The sequence below is a fragment of the Lutzomyia longipalpis genome, chromosome 3 (genome assembly GCF_024334085.1).
Source record: "Lutzomyia longipalpis isolate SR_M1_2022 chromosome 3, ASM2433408v1".
In the NCBI taxonomy this organism is placed as follows: Eukaryota; Metazoa; Arthropoda; class Insecta; order Diptera; family Psychodidae; genus Lutzomyia; species Lutzomyia longipalpis.
The window spans coordinates 7,893,448-7,913,053 of NC_074709.1; the positions used below are offsets into that span (position 1 = coordinate 7,893,448).

The window sequence follows — 19,606 nt, forward strand, 5'->3', positions numbered from 1 at the left end:
AGCTCTTAATTACCACAAAAAGCTCTGATTACTTTTCTTTGTGAAAAAAATGTAAAAATAAATTGAATTAGATTAGATATATCAGAAGAAAGCTCTTGCAATATGCGCTTAAATAAGCTTCCTTTCGATTTATTTCGTAAACATGAAAATGTTAATCTGTTGCACTTCCGGAAAAATTCGATTATTCTCCAAAATTTGAATAATTTTAATTCATTTGTTTCATCAAGAATTTTTCATTCAATAAAAATTAATTACAAAGAAAACATTAAAATAATTCTTTTTTACTTTTCTTGCAGCTTGAAAGCTCTTGAAAATTTGTCATAGAAGTTATGATAAATAAATGATGAAAAGAAGATAATAGACAAAAGCTCAAAGCACATTTTCATTATAATTTTCCTTTGAAATAAAAATGAAAGTTTCAATTCAATTAATTTATTTAAAACAAATTTAAGAATAAACATTATTTAATATGCTGAAATAATCTTACTAAATACACCCTCAGAAAAAGCCCTGAGAAAGCTTTTCATTCAGAAAATTCTACAACAAGAGAAACTTCCAAATGAGATTTTTAATTATTCTTTTCTTCTGCAATAAAGCGCACAAGCTCTGCTAAAAATAGCTTTGCAAATAATTCCGACATCTGTTTGTATATAGCTTAATTTTCTTACATACATAGCTATGTAATTATTCCATGAGAGCAATATAATTTCATTAGGAATAGCTACCTGTATGTATGTATAAAGCTCTATATATAGCAATTTAAAGCTCTAAGCTTAAAAGGTTTTTGAAAGAAAAAATAATAAATTAAAATTCGTGCTTTTGGTGCTTTCAGTAATATTAAGTTGTTAATTTTCGTTAATTTTCATTAATTTTCCTCACAGCACCACCCTGTGCGGGAAATCCTCTCACACACACACACTCACTTCTCCCCAAAATATAAACTCACTCTCAAACACAAATTCTCTGCCACTTGCCATCAGTTCCACGCAGAAATTCGAAGGTGCTCCACACCGTGAAAGTAATTCGCGATATTGAGAAAAAAAATTAAAAGGAATTCAAGTGAAACAAAAATCACGTGAAAAGCGAAAAAAGAAGGAAAAATAGGTGCGTGTAAAGCGGTGAAATGAAAAGTGGTGCTGTCTTCGTGAGATTTGTGAATTTTTCACCATCCTGCCGAAGAAGCTTCGCCTCCCTTCTATTAGCCCACCAGGCGCCTCCACTGCGGGGTGGATGGCCCCGAAATGGGGCTACAAAAGGGATTACTTCTTGCATGGGTTTTCACACGTCCACCGGGCAGGTAAAATATATTTTTTTGACCATTTTCCAACACTCTGAGCCGTCTTATCCCAAAATGTCTCACAACTTTATAATCTTATCGTGCTGTAAATAAACATGAGCGCTTTTTCTCTTCCGCCATGGAGATGATTGTGTCAAAAATGTTTTGTGCTCTTGGGCTTTTTGCCAATAAATTCATCGCGCGGGCTGTTAATGTCTCAAAGACATCCACATGGTCTTGTTTTAAGAGAACAAATACGTCTTATTAATTAATTATTCTTGTTGTGAGTCATTGATTTTTGGGGATTTTTATTTGAGAAGAAGAGAAAACAGCTCACGGTGGGTTTATCCTTTTGCAGACATTACGGAAGTCCGAAGATACTCCTATATTGCCGCAGAAAATTAAAAGTCGCACCGTGGCGTTTTATGATCCTGAGGATACAGCCAAGAAGTAAGATGAGGAGGAGTTTTTTTTATATTTAATTGCTCTGCATGGAATGTGTGTTAGAGGGTTTATGAGGCATAATTTTCGTCATGGAGGTGTGTAAATAAATCCAACCAATCCCACATGATAAGTGCTGTGTTCGTCACTGATTACGCGATGTTATTTCAAGCCTCCACTCACGGTCATGGTCTTCTAGTCGTTTGAAGCTGCCAATTTTTGAGCACGATTTCCCCACTAATTGCCCGCCATACACATATTAATCATTTTTCACCATCCAACGACAAGTTCACGAACTTTGGGGAAATTAATTCAATAAAATGCGAGCCCTCCGCGATAAACTCAATGTGCTCAATTTTGTGAAACACATGCGCTCCAGAAAAAAGCCAACAAGAGCACGTCAACAAGTTTTATATATTTTTTCCCGAAAAAATTCTCACACATAGGAAGATTTAAAGCAAATCTCCGCGAGTCTGTGTTTTTCCAATTAATTATGAACTCCACACCATACCGAGTGTTGGGAATTGCCTATAAAAAGACAATGTGGCTCTCCAAAACTTCCCAGTCTCTTTGCAAATTTTCAGTGGATCGTACCAGTTGTGAGTTAAATATTTCTTCCCTCAATAGAGCATCAATAGAGATCAATTAAGTGGGGTTTGTGACAAAAAATCAGGTCAGCACTTAAAGTTCTCGCACAAGTGATGGCAGAGAAAGAAATTCCAAATGGTTTTCACCAGGAAAAACCCGATATATCCGCAGCACTCCAGAAGGAGAATTTAGTGAAGCTTCTAGCAAAATTTCTCAGGTACATTTCCATTTTACCGGCGCCGTGTGAGAAATTTTTTTCATGCGTTAATCGTGATTTATCAATTTTTTTCTAAATTAAGCTTCGCGTGAGATTATGGTGAATGAATTGTGATTCACATGGTGCAACCTGCGATAAGTTTTCCGCAATTTTGGCATAGAAACAATTTTTTAAGCTACATTTTTTGCTGGGAAATCAGAGGCGGGAGCGATAAAAAGGAGTTAAATTGAAAGAAATATTTATTGTGGTGTGATTTAGGGTTGAGATTGATAAGATTCAATGTTTGGACTTTCTTTTATTCATTTACGATCTTTTACAATATTTTGAGAAGTTTTTTTTTGGCACAAGATATGATTAGGTAAAAGCTCATGAAGAAGCTTTTTAAAATTCTTAGTATAAAAAGGAGAAAGTAATTAATGTGATTCAATTAGACCCCGGCTAGACTCAAAGATGGCCCAATAGCTGTAAAGCTCTACCATTTTCATCCTGAATTTTCCTTTAACTTTTTAAAATTGTTAGAAAATCTTTTTTTAAATAAAAGGATTTCAGTTAAAACTTAATAAATAAAGAAAATCAAGAAACAAAAAATAAAACAGAGCTTTAGCAGACTTTTAAACATTTTCATAAAATTCTATAAAATGTGAAATTAATTTGGAAAATTTTGGATTTTTTTTTACATTTTCCGGAAGTTCAAAAATCCGCAATTACTTTCTATTTGAATTTCTATCTGAATGATAAACAGAATTCTTCAATGAGCTCACAGCCTTATCATTCCGCTATCAGTACAATCATTTTCACAAATGACTAATCCGTTTTGTCTGCGATTAATGATTATTTAAACAAGAGCTCTCGAGAATTTTTATGTTTTGAAATGTTGCTCATTTAAGTACTCTCATTAAAAAGGAATTTTGTGTAAGAGAATCCGTAAAATTATCACGTTAAAAAGCATTTACATACTTTTTATGCAAATCCAAGTACAAGAATAGTTTAAAGATTTTATTTTAATGTTTGATTTAAACCACTAAAATTTTACGATTTCACAAAAAAACGTTTTTAACTTCTTTATGTGTCTGATCTTATTTTATTTATTTGATAACATATTAAAAGAATTGATCTTAAGGACATTAAAGCTACATAAAAAGCTTCTTTATTCAATAAAAAACAAATTTTCTGTCTTTTAAAACAAGCTTCATTATATTGTGTAAAGTCAACGGTGTGTGGTACAACTAGGCGCCTCCACTGCACTTTTAGTCCTTTTAGTTTCTATGGGGCAATTTTACTTGATTACTTTTTTTTGTTAAATAAGAAAGAAATATAATTTTCCCCATTTTTCCTCAATTAAAAAAAACATTTAGAAACATTTTTAAATCTCCGATCGTTGTTAATTCTTCCTCAATAAATAAAATCTTTCCTTCCAAAAGAATCCTAAATGTCCTTCAAATCTTAAAGGCTACTATTTATAGAAATTTGTAGCAAAAGCAAACTTTCATCATTAATTCTCCATGGCATAAATCTCAATAAATTAGCCCCACGAGCCAGACAATTCTGATGAAATATCATTTGAATATTTCCTCACACCAATCCCCCAATAAATCGTCTTGTTTTCATTCCAGTCACAGAGATGCTGAGCAGAAGAACACCGAAGATGTCCTCTTCGATATGTTCAGGAATGAAGAGACAGGGATGGTTCCAATTGGAAAATTCTTAGCGGTTAGTTTTACGATTTTCTTTGAAATTTTTTATAGAATCTCATTGAGAATTTTCTTTGTAGGCCCTAAGAACTTTTGGGATCCGTATGAATGATTCGAGGATCAGTGAAATGATGGAAAATCTGCGCAAAGTCCACAGATTGTCGAATTTCGAGGGTGGCTCACCGGAGACGCAGAACCTCAACAGGGAGACATTTAAAGCGTAAGAAAATTTATTTTCCACACAAATAAAATCACTTGGTGGTGATAATTGGGTACGAAGTCAGAATGAAAAGCCGTTCATAATATTTGCAGAGTGGTGGCTGAGAATATCGTGCTAATTGCCCGGGCATTTAGACATCAGTTCGTCATCCCGGACTTCCAAGGTTTCTGCAAAGACATCGAGGAGATCTACTGGCGCTGCAAGAGCAACATGGATGGCAAAGTGGCCAGCTACATCCCACAGTTGGCACGTGTCAACCCTGATTACTGGGGCGTCAGTATTTGCACAATTGATGGCCAGCGATTTGGCATTGGCGACGTTACGATCCCCTTCACGCTTCAGAGCTGCAGCAAACCCCTCACGTATGCCATTGCACTGGAAAAGCTCGGCCAAGAGACGGTGCATGAGTACGTTGGTCAGGAACCAAGTGGGAGGAATTTCAATGAACTCGTGCTGGACTACAACAGTGAGTAACACAAAAAAAATGACGATCACATGCGATCTCTGCAAAAATTTTCCATCAGACTTCTATTTAGAGCCATATACCGTTTAACATGCGCGAGATCATTCAAATGCTAATTGATGATCACCAAACGAGGATCATTTTATAGATCCTCAGCGGAGTGGCCTCTTGACCCCTGCGATCATATAAAAATAGTTAAGCATGTGCGATCTACGCAATGCCGTTAATTTCTATGTTTGTAAACACTTTTTATATAGAAGCTCAGGCTGTTCTATGAAAGATCACATTTTGTAGTGACTTTTGGTGATCCTCATGAGCCAACATAATAAAATTCCTCTTTTAGACCCCATCAAACATCAAACATAAATTAGCTTCCAGCGATCTCGCATAACGATCATCCCGATAATTGTATCAAGTTGTCAACACAACACAATTCCCCATTGATACCATCAAGCCAAGCACTTAAATCAATCAATTTTCTTCGCTCAGACGATAAAATTCCGTCTCAATGCCATCGCATGAGCTTCTCATCACCATCGTCTAGCTGATAGATTTTTTTTTCGGGGAAAATCATTTTATATTAAAACTTTGCCGTCATGCGCGAGATTAGCATCCGCAAGATAAGATCAACCTTCGTGGATTATGTCCCCAAAAATTTAATCTTCCAGGAAGAATTTATTGCTTTCATTTTATCATGCGGCGATGCTTCCTCGTGGCTATATTTAGGTGCTGTTTGTGTCAAAAGTGCAAATATTTGCCGTTAAAATTCGATTGCGCAGCATAGACTATCTAATTAGGAGGTGTGTGCAAAAAATTATTAATATTTAGTACCTTTTCGCACTTGTTTATTTTTGGTCACGCTCAATTTGTTGTTTTTTTAATCTCCCTATGTGTGGAAAGTTGCTGAAAATATTTGAAGACTCATTTGGAGGATAAAGCAAGGATTTTGAATGAAGACAGTTGCGGGTGTAGTGGGTAGAGCACTCAGCTCTCATGCAAGAAGACGCCGGTTCGAATTCAGGTCCAAACGTTATTATAAAAACAATTTTTAGTTTTATTATTATCTCGATCTAGTCAATATATCTTCTAGATAAACCAAATACTAGTCGATTAAACCTAAAAACCTAAACAGATCCTGAAACAAATTAACTAACTTTCTCTTTCTTGGATCTGAAGAAAAAGAACCTACCAGCTCCTAAGCCATTCAAAAGAACCAATAAAGCAGTTAGAATGTTTAACACCGTTAAAACATTCTAAGCGTCTCCATCCTTGCTCTAACCGTCCTATTCAAAATTCTTCGATCTAACAGCCTTCACATCTTGTTTTTTTTTTTTTAGAGAAACCACACAATCCTATGATAAACGCTGGCGCTATCCTCGTCTGCTCCCTGCTGAAGACTCTTGTCAAGCCCGAGATGACCCTTGCGGAGAAATTTGACTACACAATGCAGTGGTTTAAACGAATGTCCGGCGGAGAAAATCTCGGCTTCAACAATGCCGTCTTCCTATCGGAACGTGAAGCTGCTGACAGAAACTACGCTCTTGGATTCTATATGCGTGAACACAAATGCTACCCAGACAAAACAAACCTCCGTGAGTGCATGGACTTCTACTTCCAGTGCTGCTCCATGGAAGCCACGTGCGAGAGTATGTCAGTTGTTGGTGCAACACTTGCAAATGGCGGCATCTGCCCGACGACCGAAGAGAAGGTTTTGCGACCGGAAGTTGTTCGGGATGTGCTGTCATTGATGCACTCCTGCGGTATGTACGACTACTCTGGACAGTTTGCCTTCAAGGTTGGCCTACCGGCTAAATCAGGCGTCAGTGGAGGCACTCTCGTTGTCATTCCCAATGTAATGGGCATCTTCTGCTGGTCACCACCACTCGATCCTCTGGGCAATAGCTGTCGGGGGTTGCAGTTCTCAGAGGAGATTGTGTCAGCTTTTAATTTCCACCGATATGATAATCTGAAACATGCCACCAACAAGAAGGACCCACGGCGGCACAGATATGAAACCAAAGGACTTTCCATTGTTAATCTCCTCTTTTCAGCAGCCAGTGGCGATGTTACAGCTCTCAGACGGTGAGTTTATTCCTTCCGTTTGATGTAAGAATTTTCTCTTGATCTTAAATCTGATTCACAATTATTATTAATTTTATCACTTCCCGTCGGAATTGGGAATATTCCAGTGCCAATCACTGGAATTCACCGAACTGACAACTATCAAAAAACCAACATGGCTACTTTTGAAATTCGCAGATCTATTTAACGAATTTAATTCAGGCATAGCTGACAAAACAAAAAATTCCTAAAATTGAGAATTTATTGAATTTTCTTATCGCTTTTGGGGTTAATTAATAATTTCCCATTGTAGCTCTACCGGCTCTACCGCGATAAATTAATCTATACGTCTTCCATGTTTAATTAATTTGATAAACCCACATTATTGTCCACGAATCGTCACAGATAATTCATTAAAGCTTCAATATGTTGTTGGATATTGAAAAAAAGTTAATTTTGGGATTTTTCCAGACACAAACTCTCAGGAATGGATATCACATTGTCAGACTACGACGGCAGGACAGCTCTGCATTTGGCTGCTGCTGAGGGTCACAAGGATTGTGTGATGTTCCTCCTGGAGCAGTGTGGTGTCCCACATGATCCGCGCGATCGTTGGGGTAATATGCCCATCGATGAGGCAGAAACATTCGGTCATCACGCCATCGTGGAGTACCTCAGGGCGTGGGCTGAGAAGGTTGAACGGCAGAAGCTTGAGAATGATCATCACAAGAATGGTGATGCCGAAGAAGTAAGCCTACAGAATTAAGTGGCTTTTCCGTAGTGAGTTTTCTTTATTTTACTTTTCCATTAACAGCTTCAGCGATCTCTGCCGAAATAAGCTTCTCTTTTTCAAAGTGAATTTTCTCTTTATTTTTCAAAAGAGTTGTTGATTTACTTGTTTTTTGCATGGAATCTCGGGGGAGGGATGAATGTTTTTTGTGCTAACATTGTGCCAATTCTAGGATATTGTCCGCACAGGGAAGAAGGATGTTCCTCTCGGAGAGTACGACAAGAGCCCACATTCGAGTCCACTGCCAACTGATGACTCAGGCAGCCGTGGATCAATGCTCTAAATTACAAAATCTCAATTATATCGGATCAAATTGTACTTACAGTGATCTTAAAATTATACACGAAAAGACAATAAAATGTTTTCTTGCTTAAGATTTCAGGCTGTCTTCATTGCAATGAATACAATAATTAACCAAATAAATGTCGATGAACGATAAAAATATCTTTTGCAACCTTTTTTCGTAAGTTTTTGGGCAAAATTAAGCATTTTTGCAGGAAATTTTAACAATTTCCATCAACTTTCATTGAAACTTTTTCAAAATGGCAGAAAAGGCGCGAAAAATTCCCGCACTTTTTGCTTTGTAAAATCTCACCTGAAGTTTTTACCAAAGACGATGGCGCATGAGTAAACTTCAGTGTGGTCAAAATGTTTTGCAGTGCAATTCGAAACGTGCGAGGGAATTTCCTCAATAAACTGCCCAGGAAATCACTGAATCCACATCCGAGATATCTCTGTAGTCCCACCACAAGTCCTCCAAGCACTGAAAATGAAGAAAAACTCGGTGGATTTGCGAAAGCTCTCAAAAAATTCGATGAACCTGAAGCAGAACCGGCTGCAAAGGAAGAGCAGACTTTTGCAGCTCTCCTGAGGAATTCCAAATTCATGGATGTAAGATTCTTAGCCAAAACACAACAAGGAAGTCATTGACAATTACGTTTGATTATTCCAGCTTGGAGATCCTGAAGGAAAAGTCGTTACTGGAAAAATCTTTCACGTCGTAGACGATGATCTTTACATTGATTTTGGGTGGAAGTTCCACTGCGTCTGCACCAGGCCAGCTAAGAATGCTTCGTAAGGCTTGTCAAGATTATCCTTTTATTCGATTTATGAGGATTTCTTACGATATTTCTTTATTTTTAGTGATTACGTGAGAGGAGCTCGTGTGCGTCTGCGTGTTAAGGAATTGGAGCTCTCCACGAGATTTCTGGGCTCCCAGAAGGACTTGACGATACTTGAGGCAGATTGTCAGCTATTGGGGCTAATAAATCCCCCCTCGAGATCGAATTAATTGTTAATTCTCCACAAAATAGATTTGTAATTGTTTTAGAGAAAAAAAAGATCTTTTATTTAGTTAATTTGATTTATTTCCCTGAATTTAGTTCTGAGAAACATTTGAGGAAATCTTAGAAGCTTTTCTGGAATAGGTTTTTCCTGGAAAACAAAGCAAAATCATTAAAATAAAAAATGAATTTCTTTGGGAATTTCTCTGGTGGCGAATCGCGGCGATTTTACGGCGAAAGCGGCCAACTGTCAAAATCATTCAAACATAACCCAACTTTTGGTGTAAATAGAATTGGAATTTTGAGAAAAATGACTGAAGACGGTGATAAAAAGGAAGCATCGGCTGCTCCTGTGAAAAAGGAGCGTCCCAGTAGGAAGGATAGGAAGAAGAAAGACAAACCAAAGCTCCTGACAAAGGTAAAATGTTAATTCAAACATTTTTCTCGCTTCTTTTCTAAAGAAAATTTCCCGGACAGGTTGTAATCCGAAGATTGCCGCCAACAATGAATGAGGAAGACTTTAGGGAGCAAATAAATCCTATCCCTGATCACGACTACTTCTACTACGTGCCAGCCGACTGGACACTTGGACTGAATTCCTCGTGCCGGGCTTATATTAATTTTCTAAAGCAGGAAGACATTTTTATTTTCAAAGAGAAATTCGATGGATACGTTTTTGTAGACAGCAGGGGTGCTGAATATCCGGCCGTTGTGGAATTTGCCCCATTTCAGGGTTTACCGAAGAACAGAGCCCGGAAGAGGGACATCAAAAGCAATTCAATTGACACTGAAGCGCACTACCTGGCCTTTCTTGAGTCCCTGAAGGCAGAAGGTGGTGAGAAACAGGAATCCAAGCTTGAGTACTCCTACCAGTTTCGGGATGATAAGAAAATCAAGTCAACTCCCCTCCTGGAATTCATTGCAAACAAACGTAATGAGAAGCGTGAGGAGAAGAAGCGGAAGATGGAGGAGAAACGCCGACAGCGAGATGAGGAGAAGCAGAGGAAGAAGAATCAGGTGGCAAAGGCAATTCCAGCTGCTATTGTGGAGCAAGAGAAGGAGGGAGAAGATGATATAATTGTGCGAACAATTAAATCCCGAACTCCTGATAAACGCGGGAAGAAGGACAAGGAGAAGCCACAGGGAGAACAGCAGAAGGATGGGAGGAAGGAGCGACCACCGCTGGATGAGAAAGCAAAGGCAGCCCGAGAGGAGAGGGACAGGAAGCGCGCTGAGAGAGATCAGCAGCGGAAGCTGGAGCGTGAGAGGAAGAAAGAGAAGGCCAAGGCTCAGGCAAGGGAGGCAAAGGCTGCAAATGATGCCACCACACCACAGACTGAGGAAGTGCGGCGCGAAGTGAAGAAGTACAGCGAGAGAAGGCGAGAACAGAGGCAGGAGAAGAAAGCTGAAACACAGGAGAAGGATGCAAAGAAAACTGAGGTGGAAAAGGGTGAAAAAGATGCGGAAGCTGCTGGACAAGCAACAGCAAAGGCGGAGGAGAAGCCAGCAGAGAAATCCAATCGACAGCTGAAGAGGGAGAAAATGCGCGAGGAGCGAGAGAAACAGAAGGAGGAACGCCAGGCTAGGAGGATTCGCAACAAGGATCGTCCATCAATTCAGATCTATCAACCAGGAAAGAGTCGTCTCTCATGCAAGAAGTCCGGTAGTGATGATCAGTGCCCAGAAGAGTCAAAAGGTGAAATGCCTCCGTCCGAACATCCCCCAACTTCCACTCCTGAATCCCCAAATGTCGCCGAAATAGCCAATGAACTTCCAAATGCTACTCCCAGTACTTCCGATGCTCCAAAAGCAGATCCTGTTATCCCAACAGATGCACCAGAAATCCCAAAACCAGCCACTGATGCACCAATAGCTGCTACAGAAGCCCCAAAAACTGCCCCAGAAGACCCGGAAATCGACTAAGTTTCTTTTAAAATTAAAATCGCAGCGTTATTCAGTGCTTCCTGGTTAGTTTATTTATTACTAAATTATTTACACATCCGCATCAGTCTGGGGGGCAAAGCGTGATGTTTCAGGTCTTGTCGTAGGACAGGAGGGTGTCCCGATTGCCATTCTCTTCGCTCGGTTTGACGTCACTGAGAGTGATTTTCTGCACATCTTTGGTGCTCTTCGCATTCCGTCGATGACACACGTAGAGCAGCACCACGAATGCCACCAAACAGGCAAGGATTGAGAGAGCAACAATCATCCAGGAGGATGTGGCCTTCTCATTGAGAACTTTGGTTTCCCGCACGACGTTGCATTCGTCAAAATCCGACGCATCTCGCGTGGAATTCACAACGTCCGGGCAGTAGATTAATTCTGTGGAGGAAATATGGATTCAAGCATTTTCCAGGTGAGTGAATAATTTACAATTTATTTATTAAATTTTAAATGAAATTAAGTAAGAAAAAAGTCTTTAATTTTAAAACTAAAGAAATGCAAAATCAATTAGAGCTGATGAATAATAAAGAAGAGCCCGAAATGTCGTAAAAAAATAAGAAGAAAGAGTGTTAAATTCACTCTAAAAGACCGGTTTAATCCGTTCATAAGCCAGGTTTAAGTTTTTTTTACGACGAACTTTTGTTTTTTAAGGACAGACCTAAATTTTAAGCTTTTAAGCTTTTAATGTTTTATTGTTAAAGATTTTTTAATTCAGCCTTAATTATGTCTAACCTAACCTTGAAAAACTTAAGCCTAATTTAAAAAATTAAAGTTCTTAAAAAAAGAAAAACTTTGGTCTAGGTAAGAAAAAGTCTTTGTTAAGAAATCTTGAGTCTAGCTTAAAGGATTTAAGGTTAATTAAAAAAACTTAGGGCAAGCCTTAGTTTAAGGCAAGGCCTAGCTCAGCTTAGTCTCAGCTAAGTTTAAGAACACTTAAACCTGACTTAAGAAACTTTAGCTCTAAATGAAAGTCTGTAAATTAAAATGAAAAAATAAATAAAAAAGTCTGTATTATAAAAAACTTAAATCTATGCCAAAAGAACCTAATACTTATTAAACTAATAAACTTAAGTCTGGCTTGAAAACCGTGAAAACCTTAGGTCTAGATAAGAAAAAGTTTTTGTTAAGAAATCTTGAGTCTAGCTTAAACAACTTAAGGTTAGATAAAAAGAGATCTATAAAAAAAACTTAGGCCAAGCCTTAGTTTAAGGCAAGGCCTAAGCTTAGCTTAGCTTAGTTTTAGTTAAGTTTAAGAACACTTAAAACTGTCTTAAGAAACTTAAGCTCTAAATTAGTCTGTAAATTAAGAAATTTAAATAAATGAATAAAAATAAATAAATAAAAAAAAATTAAAGTCTATTATAAAAACTTAAATCTGTGCCAAAAGAACCTAATACTTTTTAAACTAATAAACTTAAGTCTGGCTTGAAAACCTTTAGTCTAGGTAAGAAAAAGTTTTTGTTGAGAAATCTTGAGACTAGCATAAAGGACTTAAGGTTAGATAAAAAGAGATCTATAAAAAAAAACTTAGGCCAAGCCTTAGTTTAAGGCTAGGTCTAGCTCAGCTTAGTCTCAGCTAAGTTTAAGAATACTTAAAACTGTCTTAAGAAACTTAAGCTCTAAATTAGAGTCCGTAAATAAAAAAATAATAATAATAAATTTAAAAAAATAAAAAATAATAAAAGTCTGTATTATAAAAAATTTAAATCTAGCCTGAAAGAACCTAATACGTTAGTTTAAGGCAAGGCCTAAGCTTACCTCAGCTTAGTCTCAGCTAAGTTTAAGAACACTTAAAACTTTCTTATGAACCTTAAGCTCTAAATTAAAGTCTGTAAATAAAAAACTAATAAACTTAAGTCTGGCTTAAAAAAAACTTCGACCTAGCTCGGAAAAAAATCAATCTTGGTTTAAGAAAATTTAAACTGAACTTGAGAAACTTAAAAGAATTTTACTTTAAAATATTAATTCCTAATTTGTGCTTAAATCTTAAAAATCAAAGAAAACTTCAGGCCTATACGTGGCTTACCTTCTGCTGAACTATCACAGTTAGTCATGCCATTCTTGATGGCGATGGATCTTCGGCGCATGTAGAAGGTCATTTGCTGACACGCGCACGGAGGCATTTTGGTGTTGTTTAAATCTACGGTCTTTAAGTTACACAGCGGTGAGAATTGCTGTGGCTGGATATGCTGAAGAGGATTAGAGGATAGGTTTAGATGCCAAAGATCTGAAATTCAAGAAAAAAAGAGTTAATTAGAGATTTCTTCCGAGGGCGATTCAGCTATCAATAAAAATTACCTGGGAGGATTCCAAAGTCAGGAACTGATCCAAGCCTACAGTCGGCAATGTTGAGAAGCTGCAGAGGAGCCCTGATAGGTTTTTCGATGGACTAAAGAGGAGGATAAGAAGGATTAATTTGAATAAAAACGGTTAAAAAAGACAAAATGAGTTTTACCTCAAGATCAGTTCGGAGATCATACAAGTTGTTGCTGTAGATGTAGAGATTTCTCAGCAGTGGCAGGTTGAAGAGCTCAACGGGGATGGTTGTGAGGGCATTGTAGGAAAGATCGATAGCCTCTAAATTGGTGAGAATGGCAAATGTTCCCGGTTCAATGGTCTGAATCATATTTTCAGCTAAATACAAATACTGAAGATCCGTGTAGCGCTCAAATGTCCCCGGGTTGAGGTCTCTGATCCGATTATAGGAAGCATCGAGAATCTATACAGAAAGATGGAAGAATAATTCCATTTCCACGCTCTTATGTTAGCGGCTCTTCCGCCTCCCGAAAACATCTTCATCATCCCACCAAAAATCCCCATTCGTCGTTGCTTTCTTTCCCCGTGACCTCATCTCTAATTGGATCTAATTGCTTTGTATTTTTTTCCCTCCGCACTCGGCATTCAACCAATTGACCCCCCTCAATTGGAAGATTGTCCGAGTTTCTTGTTGCGGCACCCAAGAGATGTTCTTCTTCTCTATGCTTTGTGTGTGGTGTGAAAATGCCCAACATGTGCAGTTTAAATTTGCAATGGAAATGATCGTTTCAATTTAATTTCGAGTGAAGCTACATCAAGACCCAATTGAGTATGGCGTAAGATGCATCATTTTTTTTGTTGTTGTTGTCTCAAATCAGAATTGATAAAAGGTCTGTGAGTGTTTATGCTGCGTGATAATGTTGGGAAGATTGTTTGGGGCAGAGCACATGGGTTTCTTATCAAAAAAGTTTCCACTGAGAGCCACTTGTTTGATATTTCTTCAGAGCAAATAATCTCAAACAAATACAGGCGAGACTGGACATGATAACAAAAATTTGAGATTAGAAATTTTGAAAATATTTTGTTGTGAAAGTTTGATCTGTTTGAATCATTAAAATTGTTTGAAGAATTTAGAGAAATAAAAGATTTTATTATATAAATCCTATAAATCTGAATTGATTTTTACTTTATTGACTTTTAACGCTTTAAAAAAACTCAAGGATTCTGCTAGAGAAAAAGTTTTAGAACTTCTTAAGAGAAATTTTTAGAATTTTCATTCAGAATTCAAGCATTTTTTGGGTAATTTTGAAAATAAACTTTGCGAAAAATTAAAAGAAAACAGTTTACGGAAAATCTGGTGTTGAGTTCTTCTGTTTTTAGCAAAAGATATTTATGTTAAGTCAAATATTCAGATCTTCGGAAATATTCGGATGATTCGCTTAAAAAAAACCAAAATATTCGCCAAATAAACTCCCTTTGTTTAAAATAATTAATGAATTTGATTATAATTTCCAGCCTAATTCTAATTATTTAAAAGATAATAAAATTCAGCCCCATGAATCTTCCGCAAAGCCATCACTTTTAACTTTCTTAGAAAATTGAATTCTCAGATAATATTCTTGAAATTCCCCACAGAATGTTCTAAAACTATACATTTAACTTGAATCATAAGATTTTTGTGAAAATAAAGCTCTTAAAAAGCGTTTTTTACCCTCAAAGTCGACCAAGTAATATTGCTGAGCGCACTAAATTGAATTTAACAGGGAAAATGGTCCAATTATGAACCGATAAAGCTTTTTGAAAATTGAAGTGTTAAATACAGAAAAAAAAGAAAATATTTAGCAGAAAGAATAAATCTCTCAACTTATTCATTATTCTATTCATCAAAAGAAACAAAGTAAATTTTAAGTGCAAAAGCCATTCTTTTTTTTCACTTAACCTTTGGAATGCGGAGGCCTTGGTAGTTACGTAGAATGCGAAGGTGGGGTCGTTCAACGACCCCAAAAAGAAGGCCAATTTTCTCCCAAACTATACAACCTGGAGTTGTCGGGTTAGTGCCTATAGATTCCTTATATAGTCCTCTTGCCCCTTGTATCACAAATTCGCCACCCGGAAACACGCAGAAGAAGATATTAGGGAAAAACATTTTTCAATCATTTTGCACAATTTCTTTTTGAGAAATTTGCCAAGAAACTGCAATTTTTTTTTCACTCTTCCCCACATTCCCCTAACTTCCCGCAAAGTGATAAATGGCAATATTTCTCGAATATTCTTTATTGTTTTGCACATTTACATGCTTCTCATTATGTTTTATGTTGTTTATGCTCTAAAAAATTTTCCGCAGCATGACCGTTACACCAATTTTTGAATTCCCTTCTTCTACATTTTCCTTAATAACTTTTCTTGTGGTGGTCGGATTGAGCTGAAATTTTTACACAACCTCCTCAGATAACCAAAGAACTTATTTCTAAAAGATGGGAATGGTATCTTATATATTTATGGAGATATAACACGAAATATAGCGCTGGGGTCGTTCAAGGACCCCGCTCCGCATTCCAAGGGTTAAAAATGATGTTTAACTCAGCTGGTCAGCAGTTATATTTTATGGAAGTTTTTCGTGGGATAAAACAAAAGATAAAAGCGTGGAAATTAAGCTTTTTATATGTCATTGACGTCAGAATCTAAACTTTTAACGATAACCGACAAAAAACTTTATTATACGATTTTTGTAAGGCTAAGACTTGATTCATAGAGGCCAAAGTTTGTTGGAAGGTTTAGTCATTTCATCTACAGAAATTATAAAACTAAACTTTTTATTGTTATTTACTAATTATTTAAAAACTCAGAATAATATTTTTTTTTAAATAAAAATAGTTTTACTCTAATAGAATCCGACGGAATTTTAATATTTCGTGATATAGGATAAATCCTTCCGATTGCGTCAGCCAAGGAACGGTAGGTCAAACCAAACGCATCCTTTCAATTTTAGGGCTAAAAGCTTTCGACGTTTCTGTGCGTCTTACTCAGTGGCTGGAATTTTCATTAACATTTCTTATAAATTTTCTTATTTATTGAAATATTTCATTTCCTTCAATTTTTTCCGTTTTATTTAAAAACTCGATAGATAGATCCAAAAATAGTTTTTCCCTCATTCAATTTTCTCTCAATTATTCAGCAATTTTTCCAGTTTTATTGGCCGAAATTCTTATAGGTGAATATTCGAAGATCTTAGTTTTTTCCATTGCGTACACTTTAAAAGGAATTTTCCAGATAAAAAAAATCATTTTTTTTCTTCAAAATGATTAAAATTTTCTCCCAAATCGTCGCGCACAATGAACGAATAATTTTGTCATCTCGTCTCAAGCCGACAGACAGATCATGCTGAAATAATTCTCACCTCCATTGAACTCTTGAGGTTCTGCGGGATCTCCTTGAGGTCCAATTTGGCGCAATTGTAGCCAATACGTTTGAAGACCCGCTCCAAGTTGCACCTCTTGGGTACATCGAGATCCGTTGTTCGAGGCGTGAGAGCCCTCACCGCGGGTACTGCGAAGAGCAGTGTAAGAATCCACCCGAGGAGGAATCCCCTGCGGGCTCCCAAAATATCCTTCATTGGCAAAATCACGCTTTTTTTCGGGGAGGGCTGTTGTGTTCAACCTGCAAAGACCCACTCATTAACCTTCTTCCCAAGCAAAAATTGTAATTTTAAGTTAATTTCCCGCGAGAGAGAAGATTTTGCACTATCATGTAATTATCATCTGATTGTGCATATCATGCATTTTATGCAATTTGTCGCATTTTGTCATTCACGTTGCGGATCGTCAAGCATTCATAATGCTTTTCTGACGATATGTTTAGATGGTTGCGCGGGCTATTTTTTTTTCTACTTCTTCCCATGAACCCGCGGGCAAGGAGTGGCGCGATCACATCCCTTTGCGCGCGCAGTGAGCAATTGGAGTGGCTCAATTGGCGTAATTTCAATTGTAGCCATCGTCAAAACATCAATAGTTGATCAATTGAGTGTCTCACATTTGCCACAAAAGAAATTTGCATTTTTGTTACGCTTCAAGGGATTTTTCAATTATATGTGAAACAATTTAAAAAAAAAACTCTTTGCCATGTTTAAGGGTCTTCTCCTAAAATGCGTTTGATTGCGGAAGATAATCATAAAATTGGGCACTGTCAGGGAAATCAAATTGAAGTTGTTCAAAATGAAATTATAATTTACCTTTTTACTTCTTTTTTCATTTAATTTATTTATTGAAAAAATAAAACTTTGGAGTGAGTGTGTGGCTCAATGGTCTAGAGGTATGATTCTCGCTTTGGGTGCGAGAGGTCCCGGGTTCAATTCCCGGTTGAGCCCTAAACTAGAGGTTTACAACATCGTTCCTAAACCACGATGTGACTACCTTGTATTTTTATTAGTTTTCCTAATAACTGTTTTTAAATTTATTTAAAGCGGGAAAAGTTTTTGATTTTGTTTTGATTTTTAATTTTTTATGCTTAATTCGTTTTTTTTTAAATTCTTATTAGTTGAGAGAATTCCGAAAAATTGGAATAGAAAAGTCATTAAAAGAAATTCAATTAAGAGAAACATACTCAATATTGTCTTATTTAAAGGAAATCTGATTGATTTTTCCCTTCAAAAAATAAACTTTTTGTCCAATATTCTATGATCGTTTGAAAACTTTTAAATATTAATTTTGAAACTTCATTAAACACTCAAGAAAATCAAGGTTATTCCCCATGGTCAGAAAAGCCCAGGGAAAATCCTGAATTTTCTTCATTTTGTGTTTAAAAAAAAATAAGGAATAAAATTCTTAGGGCTTTTCACTCTTCTCTGCCAAGATCTTTATCTGCCCAATATTTTAATTTTTAGCGAATATTTCTGAATTTTAGCAAATAATTTGAATATTTTCGAATAATTCCTGCTAAATCAGAATATATTTAAAATTTTCATTGAAATAACAACCTCTTGGTGGCCCCCTTGGCAAAAATTGTAGCTTTTAAGCAATTTTGAATAAAATAGTTACAAAATCACAATTTTAAGGATACCATTCAATGCTTTTTCTGCATTTTCTTTCCTTCAATTTAAACGAACATTCCTTTTGACAATTTATTCATAAATTAACCTTGACAGAGAATCGAAAATTCCCCTTTAATTCAGAGAGCTTTCAAGTTAAGGAAAATTGCGTTTTCCTCTGTGTGGTAAGTGTTTGACAAAGTAAATGTTCAATCATCATAAAAATTCTTTAAGTGTGCTCTCAATCAGGGCTAAAGTAAATGAAATTATCATCAAGTCTTCGGGTATATAGAGAAAATAAAAACGAATAATACACAAAATACTACCCACAATGAGATGTGATCAGGAAACGCCAATTAAGTGAGATTTAAACCGTCAACTGGCTGTAGAATCTACAGTCAAGCGATTTATCTTGACTTCTTTGTGCAATCTTCACGTTTTTTTTTTTGAGTGGAGCTTTTTATTATTTAGAAAATCAACACAACACTTTTCACTGTAATCCAAAAAATCCTTTTTCTCCCTTCCACATTTTCCACGTGAACTTTCACTATGTCGCGCGGGGTGAAAAGAAAAGCTTTTGAAGCACACAAAAAAACCATAAAATAGATTTTTATGGTCACGTAAAGTCTTGGCACAACTGCGCCTTTTAGTCGAGGAGTGATTCCGTCAAGAAAATTCTCCAAAGCGATAAGATTAAGTTTTTTTTGTTATATACCTGATGATAAGGTGTAGGCGCTGTCTTTTCTATTAAAGTGATTCAATTTCAAAATGCCTCACATTTCTCACACATTAAACTTTTTTTTTCTAAATCACTTTGCTCCTCCCGGTGCACTTTTGACCCGTAGCCAGGTCAGAGTTTATCGTTCTTCGGGGGGAAAATCTCTCATGCGCACGGGGATCTCGATGCTTCTGAAGCTGCGGTCGTACTGATCGACAAATCGACTCACAAGAGGACAGTTGAGACTCCATCAGAGATTATAAATTGAATTTATGCCCGGGCCGAGGGGCCAATGCGACACAATTGTCTATTTGACTGTGTAGTGGAAACTATAGACGGTTTTTTAGCCTTCTAAACAGCTCAGAGTCAGACACTGTGCAAAGAATAATTCTTATCATATCTTCTTGTGTTAAAATCACTCCACAAATTCACTTGGAATGTTTTTTTTTCCTCTCGGGATTTGTGTGCGTTTTTGTGCATTTTGGGGAGTGCAGTCATTTCTAGGGGGAAACAAAATGGCAATTTCCATTGGATTTTAAAGGGCAGCAAGTAGAGATTTTTTTTTTGATTTTATTTTAAATGATTTTTTAATTAGGATTGAAATTAAGATTAGAATTAAATTCAAATTTTGTGGT

At 36.6% G+C, this 19,606-nt stretch overlaps 5 protein-coding genes and 1 non-coding gene across 12 annotated transcripts in view; 4 read left to right on the forward strand and 2 right to left on the reverse strand.

Annotated features, from left to right (window-relative positions):
• The window catches only part of LOC129791903 (probable hydroxyacid-oxoacid transhydrogenase, mitochondrial), a 294,221-nt gene that overhangs the window by 272,133 nt on the left and 2,482 nt on the right, over positions 1 to 19,606 (reverse strand). The window lies entirely within an intron of this gene.
• Positions 966 to 8,123, forward strand: LOC129791843 (glutaminase kidney isoform, mitochondrial). Of its 5 annotated transcripts, XM_055830419.1 has the most exons (9): positions 972 to 1,297; positions 1,635 to 1,726; positions 4,136 to 4,232; positions 4,294 to 4,433; positions 4,526 to 4,899; positions 6,234 to 6,978; positions 7,429 to 7,705; positions 7,772 to 7,811; positions 7,920 to 8,106. In XM_055830419.1, exons 1-8 carry the CDS (start codon positions 1,124 to 1,126, stop codon positions 7,793 to 7,795), a joined length of 1,923 nt encoding a protein of 640 aa, XP_055686394.1. In that variant the 5' UTR covers positions 972 to 1,123; the 3' UTR covers positions 7,796 to 7,811; positions 7,920 to 8,106. The 5 variants fall into 5 exon arrangements, with proteins under 5 accessions (XP_055686393.1, XP_055686392.1, XP_055686394.1 ...); XM_055830418.1 differs by having other exon boundaries at positions 966 to 1,297; positions 7,772 to 8,123; XM_055830417.1 differs by lacking the exon at positions 7,772 to 7,811 and having other exon boundaries at positions 966 to 1,297; positions 7,920 to 8,123.
• On the forward strand, positions 8,363 to 9,105 carry LOC129791998 (28S ribosomal protein S28, mitochondrial). Its single transcript, XM_055830709.1, has 3 exons — positions 8,363 to 8,638; positions 8,700 to 8,821; positions 8,891 to 9,105. The coding sequence occupies exons 1-3, from the start codon at positions 8,396 to 8,398 to the stop codon at positions 9,036 to 9,038; spliced, it is 513 nt and encodes a 170-aa protein (XP_055686684.1). The 5' UTR covers positions 8,363 to 8,395; the 3' UTR covers positions 9,039 to 9,105.
• On the forward strand, positions 9,247 to 10,990 carry LOC129791879 (regulator of nonsense transcripts 3B-like). Its single transcript, XM_055830485.1, has 2 exons — positions 9,247 to 9,448; positions 9,508 to 10,990. The coding sequence occupies exons 1-2, from the start codon at positions 9,341 to 9,343 to the stop codon at positions 10,951 to 10,953; spliced, it is 1,554 nt and encodes a 517-aa protein (XP_055686460.1). The 5' UTR covers positions 9,247 to 9,340; the 3' UTR covers positions 10,954 to 10,990.
• On the reverse strand, positions 10,981 to 19,213 carry LOC129791937 (toll-like receptor 4). Of its 3 annotated transcripts, none has more exons than XM_055830611.1 (6): positions 18,580 to 19,213; positions 16,628 to 16,887; positions 13,430 to 13,693; positions 13,273 to 13,363; positions 13,001 to 13,201; positions 10,981 to 11,352 (listed from the first exon to the last, which is right to left on the reverse strand). In XM_055830611.1, the coding sequence occupies exons 2-6, from the start codon at positions 16,841 to 16,843 to the stop codon at positions 11,063 to 11,065; spliced, it is 1,062 nt and encodes a 353-aa protein (XP_055686586.1). In that variant the 5' UTR covers positions 16,844 to 16,887; positions 18,580 to 19,213; the 3' UTR covers positions 10,981 to 11,062. The 3 variants fall into 3 exon arrangements, with proteins under 3 accessions (XP_055686586.1, XP_055686585.1, XP_055686584.1); XM_055830610.1 differs by having other exon boundaries at positions 18,969 to 19,212; XM_055830609.1 differs by having other exon boundaries at positions 18,584 to 19,212.
• On the forward strand, positions 17,522 to 17,593 carry Trnap-ugg (transfer RNA proline (anticodon UGG)). Its single transcript has one exon. It is a non-coding gene; the product is annotated as a tRNA-Pro (tRNA).